Genomic DNA, 16,435 nt, shown 5'->3' with positions numbered 1-16,435 from the left:
TATTAAAGTAAGTCGAGACATTTTGTTTAATTGTCGGGTTAACTATTTTATTTGTAAAGTAACATTTTAGTATTTGAGAAGTCGTTTGTTTAGTAAAGTTAGTCGAGTCAATTGTTATACAGTTATACAGTCGTCAGTGTTGTTTAGTCAGTCAAGTCATAATTTGATCTAAGTCAATTCAGTTGAGTCAGTTTCACCAACCATCTTATATTTTATTGTTTATTGTTTCATTGATCCTTTTTTTAAAGTGACTTCTTTCAAATAAATGCCATAGTTTTTTTTATATTTCAACTTAACGCATTTAGTTAATTACGTTTATATCAACATCCCTGATAAGTGAGGTATGAGATTCTCCAAAAGAATGAACTTTTCAACATTCAAAACTAAAAAAACCAACATTGTAAATAACGGTGATTTTACCGCGATTTTACCGTAATGTACCGTAATCTAACGTGAAATACATTAATCCGCCGTAAATTACGGTAATTCGGTGATCTACCCGAATTTTTACGGTAGATTTACTGTATTCTACGGTAAAGATGCCGTAGACTACGGTATACCCACCGTAATTTACCCATTTCCCGTAAATTACAATAAATCCACCCAAATTTTACGATATATTTACGGTAAAATATCGCAAATTTACGGTAAATCAGGTATGCTAGGGTAAGTCAGAAATAAGAGCTCTTAAAGATATCTAATTTGTGAAGTCAAAAAAATGGATCCATACTGAAAACTCATTTAAAAAGTCAGAAACAAAAACCCTTTGACAACTTTTTTTTAACGTGTCTTCCTGAGTTTGCTAGGCAGCGCATTCGTTATCTTACGAACTTTTTACAGACTTCATTATGATGTTGAATGAGACAACCAAATCATAAATAGGAACTCATCAAGGAGTCATTTTGCCTCCTATGTAAGCATATGATTTTTGATCCTGTATGTTGGTCATCATTTATGTATCACTTTCAGTGAAATAATTTATTATTTATGGTTTTGTAATCAGTCATAAACGGTAAAAATACTATTTTTTTAAACAAATTGACATTTGAATACGAATCACTGTATAGCATTTAAAAATTACGAGAACTTTGTGAAAAATAATTCGAAGAAAACAAAATGATCTACAAAAACAGTCTTATGACGTTTCATGATAAGTCTGATTCAAGTCTGGTTTCACCAGCAAAATTTAAAAAAATCAGATTCATCATAAATTTTATCGAAAAACCTTCTCTGTAGAGCATTTAATTTCCTTTGAAAATCTGTTTTTTATTTTCTTATCTTATACGTCACTACTAAGTTTTAGAATTCCAGCACATGTGCAAATAATTTTTTCTATGTTATACTTATGGAATATTAGAAAATGTGATAAAGAACATCTGAATATTAATGTTAAAGCTATGTTTTCGATAAGTGTTTTTTAGCACCTCATCAAAACTTTTGAAAATTTTTGGAAGAAATGTTATTTTTTCTATAACACTTTTTTTCGTAACGCCTGAGTATTAGTTTACATGATTTATCAGATTTTTTCCCAGTATAAAATATTTTTATTTGACAATTCATAAAATCTATTTTTGTAATTCAAAAATGTATGTAATAGACGATTTTCACATCATACTATTTTGACATTATACCAACAATCATTCTTTCGATCCATATAACTTTCGAAACGCATAGATATGAGTTTTCTTTTAATCTCAAAATTAAATTGTTTTTTGTGATTGCAATGGTATATGGAGTCTATTTTGCAGAAAATTAAGTATTTGATAATTTTTATTATGTTCTCTGTTATGGTACCTTTAACTTTCATAATGATACGGACAAAATACAATTTGAACTCACATTTGGATATGACAATGGTCTTAAACGTTCATAATCTTCTTGGCCGGCTGTATCCCACAGTGTCACATTAAACTCTTGACCATCAACATAAATATTGTCGATATAATTATCGAATCTAAAAATATTTTTTTTTTTTTTCAATTAGATTATTCATGGACATGATTTGCTTTAAAAATGCAAAGTTTTATTATGCTGCTGATCAAACTTGAAACAGGAAGTGAAGCATCCAAAGGATTATTATGCTGATACGAAAATTTATTATGCTGTATCACAGTATGAACTACGCGTGAAAAACTTATTGATAAGCTTCAAAGACATTTACTTTCATACATCCCCGCATGAAAATAAGATATATGATAAGTACACATGGAAAAATATTTAATAAATATGAGACCATATAAGTGGCCAAAAATTATAGATATTTTCTTATATCTGTACCTATATGTAAGCTGCATACTTCATATACTACTCATTATATATATTTATAAATATCTATATCTATAAAATGGCAAGTCTTTTTTTTTGAACGCGCATCACTTGAAAACGACTGAATATTTTGACTTATAATTTACACCACAAAATTCTGCGTATTTCAAAGATGGTTTTTAGCTATATATTATAGTTTAAGCGTCGGACCTACTTCGACCTTCACCGATCCTGCAACCTAATGAAATATATTTTTTAAACCACTTAGATAATAGATAAATACGCCTATAATAGCTTGCCTATCAAAATCCTGACCAAGCTATTTTTAAATAAATTAATAAAAATTAAATTTTTTTTAAATTTTTTACTGTACTTGAAACCTGCCAAATTATACTCTAATCGACAGCAAATAATGCATAGAATATGCCGCGGTAGCCTTGCCTATCCATTTTTTGACCAAACTACCTGGCAAGCAGGTATAAGCAGGTAAGTCAATATATAAAAACTCCACCGATCTATGAACCGCTTGAATTTTATACCAAAATGTAGCTAATTTTATAACAATCACTATGGTATAGGATTGCCTACGAAAACCCGGTCATTAATATCCATTGTCAGGCTTTGAAGTTTAAAAATCGGAGCAAACAGTGTTGCGCGAGAGAGAAAGTCCAGCGGCAAAAGTCCGTGCGTTAGAAGAAGACATAACATGACAGTTGTGCGCGCTATATTCCCGAGATGTAGGCTACTGCACATGCTCTGTCTCATACTTCTTATTATTACTCAGAATTATTTTGGAGCAATCGACAATAAAATTTATTCATTCTATAATTATAGATTATTTCACTTATATTTATAATTATATTAATTACATCTCTAAATATAATAATGTTAGTATATGCATAATAAAAAATATATCCTTATTATAAATGAGATTATATATATTCAGTTCTTATAATTTAACTTTTAACTAAGAAAACTTAAGTATAAGCGAAGGAAATAGAAAATTAATGAAAAAAAAAAAATAATAGAATAATATTTATGACATTTGTAATTTGTAAAAATATTTATTAAATATTATTTATTTATTTTTTTTTGTTTTTCATTAATTTTCTATTTCCTTTGTTTACACTCAAGTTTTCTTAGTTAAAAGTTAAATTATAAGAACTGAGTATATATATTCTCATTTATAATAAGGATATATTTTTTATTATGCATATACTAACATTATTATAATTAGAGATATAATTAATATAATTATAAATATAAGTAAAATAATCTATAATTATAAAATAAATAAATTTTATTGTCGATTGCTCCCAAATAATTTCGAGTAATAATAAGAAGTATGAGACAGAGCATGCGCAGTAATCTACATCTCGGGAATATAGCGCGCACAACTGTCATGTTATGTCTTCTTCTAACGCATTGACTTTTGCCGCTCGACTTTCTCTCTCACGCACCACTGTTTGCTCCGATTTTAAAACTTCAAAGCCTGACAATGGATATTAATGACCGGGTTTTCGTAGGCAATCCTATACCATCGTGATTGTTATAAAATTAACTACATTTTGGTATAAAATTCAAGCGGTTCATAGATCGGTGGAGTTTTTATATATTGACTTACCTGCTTATACCTGCTTGCCAGGTAGTTTGGTCAAAAAATGGATAGGCAAGGCTACCGCGGCATATTCTATGCATTATTTGCTGTCGATTAGAGTATAATTTGGCAGGTTTCAAGTACAGTAAAAAATTTAAAAAAAATTTAATTTTTATTAATTTATTTAAAAATAGCTTGGTCAGGATTTTGATAGGCAAGCTATTATAGGCGTATTTATCTATTATCTAAGTGGTTTAAAAAATATATTTCATTAGGTTGCAGGATCGGTGAAGGTCAAAGTAGGTCCGGCTCTTAGACTATTATTATGATTTCGATGATAAAAACTATATTTTTTTCAATTTTCTTTTAATAAATTTGATCGATTATCGATTGTTTTTTTTTTTTTTTTTTACAAAACAAAAGAACATAATATATATGAATCTGTCCTTTTTTTGGTAAATTAAGGTGAAGGCCCCTCTATCCGCTCAGTACCATTAGTCGGTCACTTTAACTGTTTAATGCGCTTTTTATAATTTTTATAAAAAATATTTAAACAAAAAATTTCTATTAATAAATGATTATTCGTGAATCTAAATATATTATAATATCGTGTATCGAATAATTTTATAATAGATTATAAATTCTAATTAATTGACTGTTTTCAAATTCGCGCTCAGCCGGGCATTTCATACTTCAACGTTTATTCGTTAGATTAAACAAATCAGGTTACATAACTTATAAATGATTTTCCAAATCAATAAACTTATCATATTTTAATTGATATTGACTTCGAGTGATTATAGGGCCGTGTGTTGATCGAGTAACGATACATCACAACTTTTAGTGAGCAACTATGAGTACACTCAAGGACCCTATTGAAAAAATCAATAATAATTTTTTTATGTTATTTTTCAAGTTAAAATTTTGTTTGAATACTCCAAACTACAAAAAATAACTATAAAATAAAAATATGGTTTTTCATTTTATTTATTAATTTATATTGAGTGATTAAATCTCACTTCGATGAAAAATGAGCGGGTATATGCTTTTTATCTTAATATTTTAAAAAGTACTGAAAATATTGATAATAATAATTATCATCAACAAATTAAATTTTTGTTTCAAAGGACAAAAATTTTATTTCAAATGTCTGATAGTACTTTTAGTGTTGAGGAATTTTATTGTTATGCAGACAATAGTTTTGATAAAAAATTTTTTTTATGTATATACTAGCTGTGAACACCCGCTTCGCTGGGCTATTTTTTGGTGGTGCTATTTTTATTCATATGTTAAATTTTTTAGACTGTTCTAAATTTTAAAAATGATCCTGATAAGTTCTAAAATATTCGAATGTCGAACATCACTGCAAATTAATTCTGATCGTTCTAAACTATTTTTCAAACGAGTTGTTCTGATTATTTTCGTGTAATTTCCGACTTTGAAATACAATTTCCTATTTTTATAACATTTTCCAAATTTTTAAAACAATCCAGAGCATCCAACGTTCATAAAATAATTAAGTAATTTAACGTATTTACATACGGGCGTTCCACGCCACATCGGACACCATTTAGCTTTTGCACCTCGGATTTTTTCGTAACTATTTTATCTTTAAGTATAGTTTGAAAGAGGCCTTCATGATTTTTTTCAAATTTTTTCCTCCAACCGTTTTCGAAATATCGAATTTTGAAAAATGTTGAGATTTTTTTTTAACGCCAGTAACTTCGCGAAAAGTGGTTTGAATAAAATTTTCAAAGAGACAAAAAATGTCTATTTTTAGACATCATTTCAGTAAAGAATATCGAAAGAAATTTTTGAACCACGCTTTTATTGAAATTTAAACTTTTTAGTATAAACTGTCGATTTACAAAAAACACATACTGATCGACTCTCCTCATAATTTTTTACAACAAACTGTCACCTATTCTACAACTTTTCCAGCTATGCTCATAATAGGACGATGATGAGATCTATTTGTTTCGATTTCTTAAGTTTCATATTCCAGTTTTTTTTTAAGAGAAATGTCTTAAAAACATAGCTTGCTCAGGACTTACTATTAATAATTATCTGACACACAGCTATCATCAAAATTTTCTTCCACACAAAAATTATTATTAATTAATTAATAAATGATAATTTTTAGTCATTTCAAATAATTTTGATTACTTATTGTAATAATTAATTCATTAATAATAATATTTCTGATGGAATAAAATTTGAAAACTTTGATGATAGTTGTGTGACAGATAATTATTTATAGTAAATTCTGAGCTTGATATTTTTTTTTTACACATTTTTCTTAAAAAAAAAAAAACTGAAATATGAAATTAAAAATATCGAAAAAAAAAAAAAATAGATCCCATCGTTGTCCCATTGTGAGCATAGCTGGGAAAGTTGTAGAATTGATGACAGTTTGCTATGAAAAATTATGAGGAAAATCGATCAGTACGTTTTTTTTTGTAAATCGACAATTTACACTAAAAAGTTTAAATTTCAATAAAAGCGTGTGTTCAGTCAAGTCATTTAAACTCGCCACCACCTGAACACGCCGCGCCTCACCAGTAGGTGGCAGCACTTTCCGATCAAAACCTCTGCGCGCGAGATCTCAACCAATGACCAAAATCCATCAGTTTGGATTGATTAGTTCCAACTATGATCAAAAGAGTGGCAACTTGAAACCCACTCATTGGTTGAATATCTCAATGACTATACGTGGGAATTTCTCATTAGCTAGAAACTCAACTGCTTCTTCGATTAATTTTCTAATTGGTCTATCTCTCTGAATTCATAAGGAAGAAACTCGGGAACGGCGTACTTTTTGTACTGGTTAGAGTTAGTTGTATCATCGTCACCAGCAGTAAATTAATTTTTTTTCAGTTATTAAAATATTTTGAGTTAATGTTAATATAAGTTGATTTTCGCTAATATCATACTATTTTGTAGTTATTATTGCAGTGAGTGAATTCGCTATCTAGTGAAATTAACGTGTACAAGGTGTTACTAAAAGTTAATTATTTATATTTATATAAATTTGTAGTTTGACAAAAAATTATTTATTGCGACTTCCGACCTAATCAGTCCCAATTATCCTTATTGACATCCCCACGAAACAGCGTGGTTCTAACAAGTTTTTTGATAATCTATACTGAAAAAATGTCTAAAAACAAACATTTTTTGACTGTTTGAAAATTTTTGTTCAAACCACTTTTCGCGAAGTTACAGGCGTTTGAAAAAAAATCTCTATATTTTTCAAAATTCGGTATTTCGATAACAGTTGGAGAAAAAAATTTGAAAAAAATCATGGGGGCCTCTTTCAACCTATACTAAAAGATGAAAAACGTTACAAAAAAATCCGAGGTTCAAAAGCTAAATGGTGTCCAATTTGGCGTGGATTGCCCCATATATATATTCGAATTTTCTAGAATGTTATATATTTTCCAGAACCTTGCCAACACGAAAAAAATGTTGACTCGGAACCTACTAATTTTTATTATGCTGTCAACCAAATTTGAAACAGGAAGTAGAGCATCCAAAAATTTATTATGCTCTTATAAAAAATTATTATGCCGCATTACAACTATTATAATGTATGGAAGCCATTGTTATTAGAGCTTATCGATAAGTTTCTCGCGCTTAGTAAATAATGTGATACAGCAGTAATTTTCCTTATGAGCATAATAATTTTTTGGATGCTTAAGTTCCTGTTTCAAGTTTGATCGACAGCGTAATATAAACTAGTAGGTTTCGAGCCAACATTTTTCTCCGTGAAACATTCTAGACTAATTACAATTAGTTTTATGAGATTTGAATCAACTAATTATAATTTGAAGCTTTCGAATGATTCTCCAAATATTCGCAACAATCTAGAACATTCTAGACTAATTAGAATAAATGTCAAGTAATTTAAATTAATTAAGTGTGGTTTCGAGAAATCTAAATATGTTTAGAAATATTTAGAACAATCTGGAACATTCTAGAACCTCCTATTTTCTTAGGAGCTTGGCATTAAAATGAAAATAACTAGAGTAGTATGTTGAATTCGAAAAAAATTAATCAGAGTTAATACATTAACTTGTAGAAAATAAAATTGTTCACAAAAAAAATTCTTTGGCACTTTAAGATTAGTCTGATAGTTTAGCCAGAAAAGTAAAAAGATCTCGAAAGTAACACTAACTTGACTTCAAGCTCCAATAGCTTTCGAACAGGTGGATTTTTCAAAAAATGATAAGAAACTTTTTTTGCAGAGCAGTCGATTTTCTACAAAAAAAAGTACTGAGAATTTCTGAATTTTCATTAGTTGACATGGTATAAAATTCAGAATGGTGAATGGTTGAATTTATGAAAAAATCATAAAAGACCTTTATTGTAGATCAGTAAATTTCCTACAAAATAGTCAAGAAGAGATTTTTTGTATCTTGATTTTTTCGGAAGTAATGTATTTTTTACCATCTTACTAAATGAAAAAGCGAAAATTATCAATAGCCACCTCTAAATATCAATATTAAGAGCTCAAATTTTAACTGTCACCATAAAAAAAAATAGTCCCCTAATTTGAAACGGTCTAATATATATATATATTAGACTGGGCCAAAAAAATCGACTATATTTTTTTCTTTCGATACTGTGAAAATATTATTCCTGATGACCAAAAACAATAATTGTGCATGTTTGAGAGTTTAATATTGATATTAAGAGATGTATCGTTATAACTATTAGTTTCTTGACAGAAATTTCAGTTTTTACGCAAAACTCGTAAATTATCTATCTGAAAAATTTGAGCAGTGAATAATCTTAAAGGAAATTTAATTTCCTATAAAACATTTTTCGTAGCAAATTGACGTAAAACGAGCCATTTCCTTGTAAACGTGCTTTATACATTGATTTGTTTTTTAAATTTTTCGTTGGTATTTTTTGGATTTTCGCAGCTACTGGAAATATTAAAATTTTTTTTAGATAAGATACATATTCTTAAAGAGTATTTCAAGCTCTATAGAAAAGGTCTCCTAACACTTTTTGCTCAATTCACTTCTTCGAAAGTTATTCAAGGTTGAAGTTAAGTCAAAACGACTTCAATAACCTGAATAAATTTTGAGGGAGTGACATAAGCAAAAACTGTTAGGAGACTTTATTGTTGAGCATTAAATTCCTGTAAAAAAATGTATTTTGACTACAAAAAAATTTCAATATTTCTAGTAGCTACAAAAATCCGAAATTAATAACAAAGAATTGAGAAAACATCAATTTTTAAGATACGGTGTTACGTTCTGGTTCTAATTAAATTTAAATAAAAATTTTAGGAAATTTTTTTTTTGAAGTCTCGAATTATTTATTCGCCACGGTGGGTGAATGAACGGTTCGACACTTCTTAAAATCATAAATAGATAATAAATTAATAAATCGATACTTTATTGGCGATATTATTTTATTCATCGCTAACAATGTAATGGAATTCTCTTGCGATAAGAGAATCACCGTGGCACGCGGATAGTCTAAACAGATGACGACGCATGAGACCCAGGCCACGACGATTCTCTCATAGGAAACCTGAGATGAAACGTTAACACTTTGATGAATGTATTTACTCGAAGAGCAGCACAATCAGTCAGTTGATCGCGAGATCCCAAAGAGCACGAAACTCTGCACAATTAACGGACTGATCTGCCTGCCTCCATCGGTTTAAAGCAATGAAACCTAACTTAAACCTTTACATAAATCTTTGTCTGAGAACCTTAGAAGGGGCGAGCGCTGACTAGCTGTTCCACCCTGTCTTTGCTCAGAGCGCTAATCAGCAGTTCGGGCTCCTCCACCGCCTATCATAACAACCTTTATGCCTCGAGGCTGACGTAGCAGGAGATCAGGACGTACCGTACAGCTCGGTCGCGTACTTCAAGGTGTTATCGCGGACCTTACACAAGGTTGACCGAGAATAAGATCTGAGGAATCCTTATCGAGCCGGTAACGTTAGTAATACCGCGAGTGGTTGCCAACGATTCGATTGTGATACCAAAATCCGGTACTGTTGAGCCTCTGAGCTCGTGTGTTGTTAAGCCGTTGAGCTCATGTGTTGTTCAGCCATCAGGTTCTGGCGATCTAATCGACCAGTTACAATCACTTGTCCTTATGGAGAAGTCTAAACTCCAGAGCTCAGCCTGTTCAAACTCAGACGAGGCGCCAAAAGAAAACCTGGTCTTCTGGACCGGCATCAGCGAGGGTTAGCAGTTAGTACCTGTGGACGTTCTCTCCGTCCATTCACCTAGCGGAAGCATCCCATTCCGCGACCCTCGTTACGGGTATTATTCCGAGGCCTATTTCCAGGCCACCGGCAGGGACGCGTACGCACCGGCGGAGGAGAAGAAACTACGCAAGAGAGGGATTATTTGGGCCGACTTATGGGGCCCATAATTTCCACCATGGTAGGTCGTTAAGTTTTTTGAATAAAATAAAAGAAGGCCAACAGCTGACGCACCTGATTTTATTTTTTTTTCTCGGATCATGATATCAGTAACAAATATACATTCTTGCCGCCGGGAAACGCTCGTGAATATTTTGTGATTGTTAATGCTTTACAGTATGGAAACTGTTAGAAAACGTTACCTAGGTATTTAAATTTAACTGGACAAATGAACTATAAACTTATCCTAAGTTTGTTATTACTGAATCAGTTGATAGAATTTAAGCGAACAATAAAATGATAACTGTCTAAGATCTCAAATGAGATTTTATCTTGTTTGATCTAATAAAAGTTATCTTTCATCAATGTTTACATTATTATTGTTCATCATTTATTAATGCGGTCTAGTTTGAAAATGATTTCCTTCGGCATTCTCAATTGTACAAAAAAAAAAAAATAATTAGAATTTATCAAAGCAATTATGTCTAATTAAAATTTTTTATAGACTTAACGATTTTCTATTTCGAGCAGTGAATCAGTTTTTCGGAAAAAATTTATCTTACGAATTAAGTACACTAAATTTTTTCTTCTTACATAAGCGCTCATTCATTGGGGCATCAGGCTTCAACTACTTTGATTAAAATTATTAATAACTGTGCAGTGATAATAACAATTCCCTTGGTAACTTTTCTGTTTACTTATTTTACTAATTGCATTAATAAATACTGAAATAATTGAGAAGGCTTTCGGAAATAATTATTTTGCAAAATGGATAAACGAAGAGAACCTATGACGGAGGAGGAGCTCCTCGAGCTATCAGAAAAACTCAACGAACAGTGTAGAATGCACGATGATCGGGAAGCAGATCTTGAGGCCCGGGAACGGCTACTTAACGACCGATTAAGTGACCTTTCGGAGCGGGACCAAGTTAACTTTGAAAAAGAGTCGAAACTGCGCGACCTTGAAGTTGAACTGCGGAAAATGAAAATTTCTTTAGGAGAACGCGAGCTTGACTCAAAGTCACGCGAATGAATAAATCGGGGTGAACCAAACGAGCTCAAGGCTGAGTTTGAACGCCGGTTACAAGAATTAAAAGAGCGTGAAGCAGAATTTGGTCAGCTCCTTGAGCAGGCTAAAAACATGTAGACAGAGCGTCTGAATAAACGTAAAGTTACATTAGCCAATCGGGAGCGCGAGCTGATGGATATCCAGAAAAAACTGGATAGACGAGAACGCGATTTGGTTGAGCGAGAAAACGCCGTTGCTCCTCAAGAAAAAGAGTTGCGGAATGACTCCAAATTATTGCAAGGTTGGGCTTCGGAGCTCAAGCAAATGAAAACGGCCGTCGTGACTAAGGCACCAAGTGTCATCCAGGAACTCAAGGAGGAAATGTCGCAATTAAGAAAAAGTGGGCCGAACGAACTCACATGCAACGCAAACATTACAATCAAGGACGCGTTGTCCTACGTGCCTAACTTTGACGGTACTAGCGCCGCGGTTTCGGATTTCATAAGATCGTGTAATCGAGCTTGTTCCATGCTCGCGCTGAGCGCCGAATTCATGTTTTTGACACTTGTACGGCAAAAATTTAAAGGTGACGCTCGAATCGCCGTAGAAAACATGGAATACAGCAATATGAAAAAATTCGAAAATCTTCTTCGCACTGTCTTTGACCGTCACCGCTCTGCGAACCAATGCAAGGCCGAGCTAGAAAATATTATCATGCGACCCAAAGAAAATATGGTTTCTTACGTAAGCCGCGCTCGTACGATTTATCGCGACATTCTGCACGCGGAAACAACCGAAAGAGGTACGTTTCTAGAATCGGAAAAATTGAAATTTGAAAAAGATGCGATTTCGGCTTTCCTCAATGGTATTCCACCTCTACTGCAGGTTCAATGTTTATTAAAACCACACGATACGTTGGAACAAACATACGCGTTGTCGATAGCCACGTTTAAAAATCAGGAACACAACGCAAAGCGCTTCCAAACTCCGGTCTCGGTCACAGTAGCTCATATACAGAGTAATCAATCTGACAGGTCTAAGCCACCTAGGCAAGAGCGCTAGGTGGAAAAAAATAAAGAGCTCCGCTGTAATTTCTGTAACAAACGCGGTCATTTCGAAAGGGATTGCTTGCAGAAAAAGATATCGAATAATAGATTTGATAACGATAATAAATACAATAATGTTGACCGGAGAAACCAGAACGAGGGATTTGGTAATAGGAACAAACCTCGTGTTGCGGTAAGGTAAGTCACAGTTTGGCAAACTGTTTTAAATTTGCAACGCTTGTACAAACTCGTTATGGGACGTCGGGAAACTCCAAACTCCCTGGGAAAAATGACGACGGGTCCCACGGGAGTCCGAAACAAGTTCAAAGCCCCCTGAAAAATCCTTTCGAGGTCACGCACCAGTCAACGTCGCGACAGTCGTAACTAATTTAAGGAAAACCGAGGTACCAGTAATTTTGGTCAAAAGCGATGATAGAAAAATTTATTTAACGATCATGCTTGATTCGGGTTCGGAGGTAAATATTATAAAAATTGGTGCGTTAAATAAACCGCAAGGTATCGACGAAGAACATAAATTGGCGCTATTGGGCATTAATTAAGACCCAGTATATATAGTTGGTAAAATCTACGTAGAATTATTTAGTTACGGTATTGGATTCAATGTGGTGGAAGACCACTTCCCCACAGTTCATTCCGCTATTTTGGGTGCGAAATTCTTTCACGAGTATGGCGCTAGATTCTTCTTTGATCGCAAATTATTTACGATTTACGATGTCGAAGTTCCGTTCTTTAAAACGGAAATCGAAAAATTGCCTCCAAAATCTGTTACCGTGATTAAAATTAAAACCACTCCCGATTTATCTGACTATGGATATGTACCTCGAATATACTGTGCATTCGAACTTGAAATCGGAGGCACATTTGAAACCAATAATAACGGTAGTACGCTCTTATGGGCTTACAATAATCCTGATACTGAAATTTTTATTCCTAGGCCTGTTGTCGATTTACAATCTCCTTTATGGCGGGATGAAAGCGATATTTCCACTGAATTAAAAAAAGTAAATTCAAATAATGATTTTCCATGCGAGCCTCAATCGACTGCTATTGATGCAGATAATGTGGAGCCTATCAGGGTTATTCGTAACTCACAATTGTCCAAAGACATTGGGTTGGAAGTCGGGGAGGAACTAAAAGGTTCAGGGGTCGTAGAATCAAGGGTATTCATGATCTCTGAAGATAGTAAAGCATCGGAGCGGACACAAGAAGTGACCAACTCCGTGCACGTTACCGAAGATTTATAGGATCGGCAGCGCATGAAAATCAAAAATTTGATATTCGAGAATCAAGACTTATTTTATTCATCTGGAGAAAATCGCGGATCTACAAACGAGATTTTACATCGTATAATAACTACGGATGACCATCCAGTATTTGAAAAACAATATCGCTTTCCTCCTATACATAGGGAGGATATCTCGAGGCAGGTCAGAGAATTAGAAGAAAAGGGTATTATTAGACCCTCAGAATCAGGTTATTGTTACCCGATTTGGATCGTTCCTAAAAAGGAAGATTCTTTCGGTAATAAGAAATGGCGTATGGTAATCGACTTCCGTTATTTAAACGAAAAAACTTTTACAGTCGTTTACCCTACGCCGAATATTGTTGAATTAATCGACCAAATAGGCGATGCAGAGTACTTTTCAACCTTTGATCTAGCTAGTGGTTTCCACCACATCAAAATTTACCCAGACGATATACATAAGATAGCTTTTTCTATGCCAAACCAGCATTATGAATTTGTTAGAATGCCGTTTGGGCTGAAAAATGTCCCTCCGACATTTCAAAGATTAATGAATAAGGTTTTGGTGGGACTGCTTGGCAGGAGTGTCTTTATGTATATGGATGAAATAGACGTCTACTCTAAAACATTTGAGGATTACGTCGCAAAAATCCAACAGTTGTTTATTTGTCTGCGTAAAGCGGGTTTGCAATTGCAACTCGATAAATGTAATTTATTTTTAAAAGAAATTAATTATTTGGGACATATAATATCAGGCAATAGCATTGAACCGGACCCTAAGAAAACCGCCGCGGTCGAAAAATTCGCGATATCTACGAATGTTAAAAAGGTTCGGGAATTTTAGGGTCTGACCGGGTATTATAGAAGATTCATTGACAACTACGTGAAAATAATCTAGCCACTAACCTCCCTGCTACAAAAAGACGTAGTATTTGAATGGGGTCAGAGTCAATCGAAAACGTTTGAGACGCTGAAAGAGAAACTTGTAGGGGCGTGTTTAAGCCAAGGAGAAATAAATAAAGACAAACCTGTGTCTTACGCGTCTCGCTTGTTAAATTCAGCCGAATGCAACTATTCGACCATCGAAAAAGAAATGCTCGCGATAGTCTACGCGGTGAATAAATTCCGACCGTACATCTATGGAAGTCAATTCACGTTAGTTACTGACCATAGACCCCTCACGGGTTAATTCGGTATCCTCACCAAACTCTCGAATAGTGAGGTGGCGATTAAGCATAGAAGACTACATGTATAAGGTAGTTTACAAGCCGGGTCGCGTAAATTCAAACGTGGATTCTCTCTCTCGAAATCCGGTTGACGAACCAGAGGAGTTTATTCCTGAAGCACGGGTCGGCCCGATACGGAAATTTGATCCAGATAAAACGGCAACGACGCCGGACGAAATGAGCGAAGATGACTCTACCCCCGGGGTAAAGCGGACGAGGAAGCAGTACGATCTTAGACGCAAAGTACGCGTTGTAAACGATCCGGAAAATAATAATACCGAGCCTGAGCAGGTGACCCCTCCAGTCCGATTTGTATTAAGACCCCGCGAATGGCCTTTAGCCCCACCTGTTCCAGAACGAAATCAATCGCCCGCAAATTATCATCAATCTGCGAACGATTCTAGCGACGGTGATGAGGTGGTAGTTTCGGATAACGAAGATCGGAGTCGTCACCAGATTATTCCCGAGTCGGACGACGAACCAATGATGGAAGACGTGGACGCGGACGACGAAGCTAACGGTAACGAAAATGATATCGGAGAGGAGCGTCTCCAAACCGATGGAGAAACGTCGGAATTGGAAGACGATAACGTCCAAGGTCGCAAAGACGTGGATCAAGATGACACCGATAAAGGAGAGTATGCTCCGGTTCGTCCACGAGCCAGGCGAAAGCATACTACTCCCATGACGCGAGAAATAGCTCCGAACGTTCGCGAAACGCGTGATCGGTTGTCAATGCAATCAGATAATGTACTAATATTCACTAATGTAAAAGAGAAACCTCGTGACGAAGGAAGCAAAGACCTTGCTGACGTCGTAGAAATTCCCGCACAACTAACATTCTGTCGAGCTACTGTAATACCCTACAGGGTAAATAAACGCTGTATAGTAGCAGCGCCTAAATACAGAGATACTGACCTCGTATCGGTCGAGGATATCCGAGAAACATTGGCTTCTGTATATAATATAGTAATGGAACTAGATCTAGTGTCATTCAGTGTGGCAAAAACAAGAAAAATAGATGATATAAATTGGCTGGCAATCCAAGAAGAATTAATTGATGCATTTACGGATACCGAGGTTAAAATAACTATTTGTCTTAACCTCGTGCGTATCCTAAATGAGGATGAAAAATTAGAAATTTTGGAGGAATACCACGGATCAGCCGTGGGAGGTCACAAGGGAATGACCAAAACGTATAAAAGAATACGACAAAATTTTTTCTGGCCTAAAATTAAACAAGATGTTATCAATTATATTCAAAAATGCTTGGATTGTCAACTGAAAAAGTTAATTAGAGTTAAGACAAAGCAGCCAATGGTCCTCACGGATGCCCCTGATGCTGGGTTCGACAAAATCGGCTTAGACATTATGTACCCAACGCATGCTTCTGCGTCATGAAATGAGTACATTTTAACTATACAGGATCTCCTGACTAAGTTCTCGATGGAAAACGCTTTAGAGCAAGCAAGAGCCGTAGATATAGCACAAGCCTTAGTAAATCGTTGGTTTTGCTACTTCGGGCCTCCTAAGACCATACTTACTGATCAAGGAACAAACTTCCTTTCGAGTCTAGTTAAAAATATTACTAAAAAGTATAAAATCGAACAGTATCATACATCTACATATAGACCTCAG

General features: G+C 34.1%; 1 protein-coding gene across 1 annotated transcript in view; it reads right to left on the bottom strand.

The window, feature by feature from the left end:
- The window catches only part of LOC103570558 (ras-like GTP-binding protein RhoL), a 145,869-nt gene that overhangs the window by 8,530 nt on the left and 120,904 nt on the right, over positions 1 to 16,435 (bottom strand). The window contains exon 3 of the mRNA XM_053742268.1: positions 1,840 to 1,954. Coding sequence (XP_053598243.1) covers positions 1,840 to 1,954 — 115 coding nt within the window. The remainder of the gene's footprint in view (positions 1 to 1,839; positions 1,955 to 16,435) is intronic.

Source organism: Microplitis demolitor, chromosome 10 (genome assembly GCF_026212275.2).
Source record: "Microplitis demolitor isolate Queensland-Clemson2020A chromosome 10, iyMicDemo2.1a, whole genome shotgun sequence".
NCBI classification, from domain to species: Eukaryota; Metazoa; Arthropoda; class Insecta; order Hymenoptera; family Braconidae; genus Microplitis; species Microplitis demolitor.
Note: the sequence above shows the minus strand (reverse complement) of the source record. Positions and strands in the feature narration are given on the sequence as shown.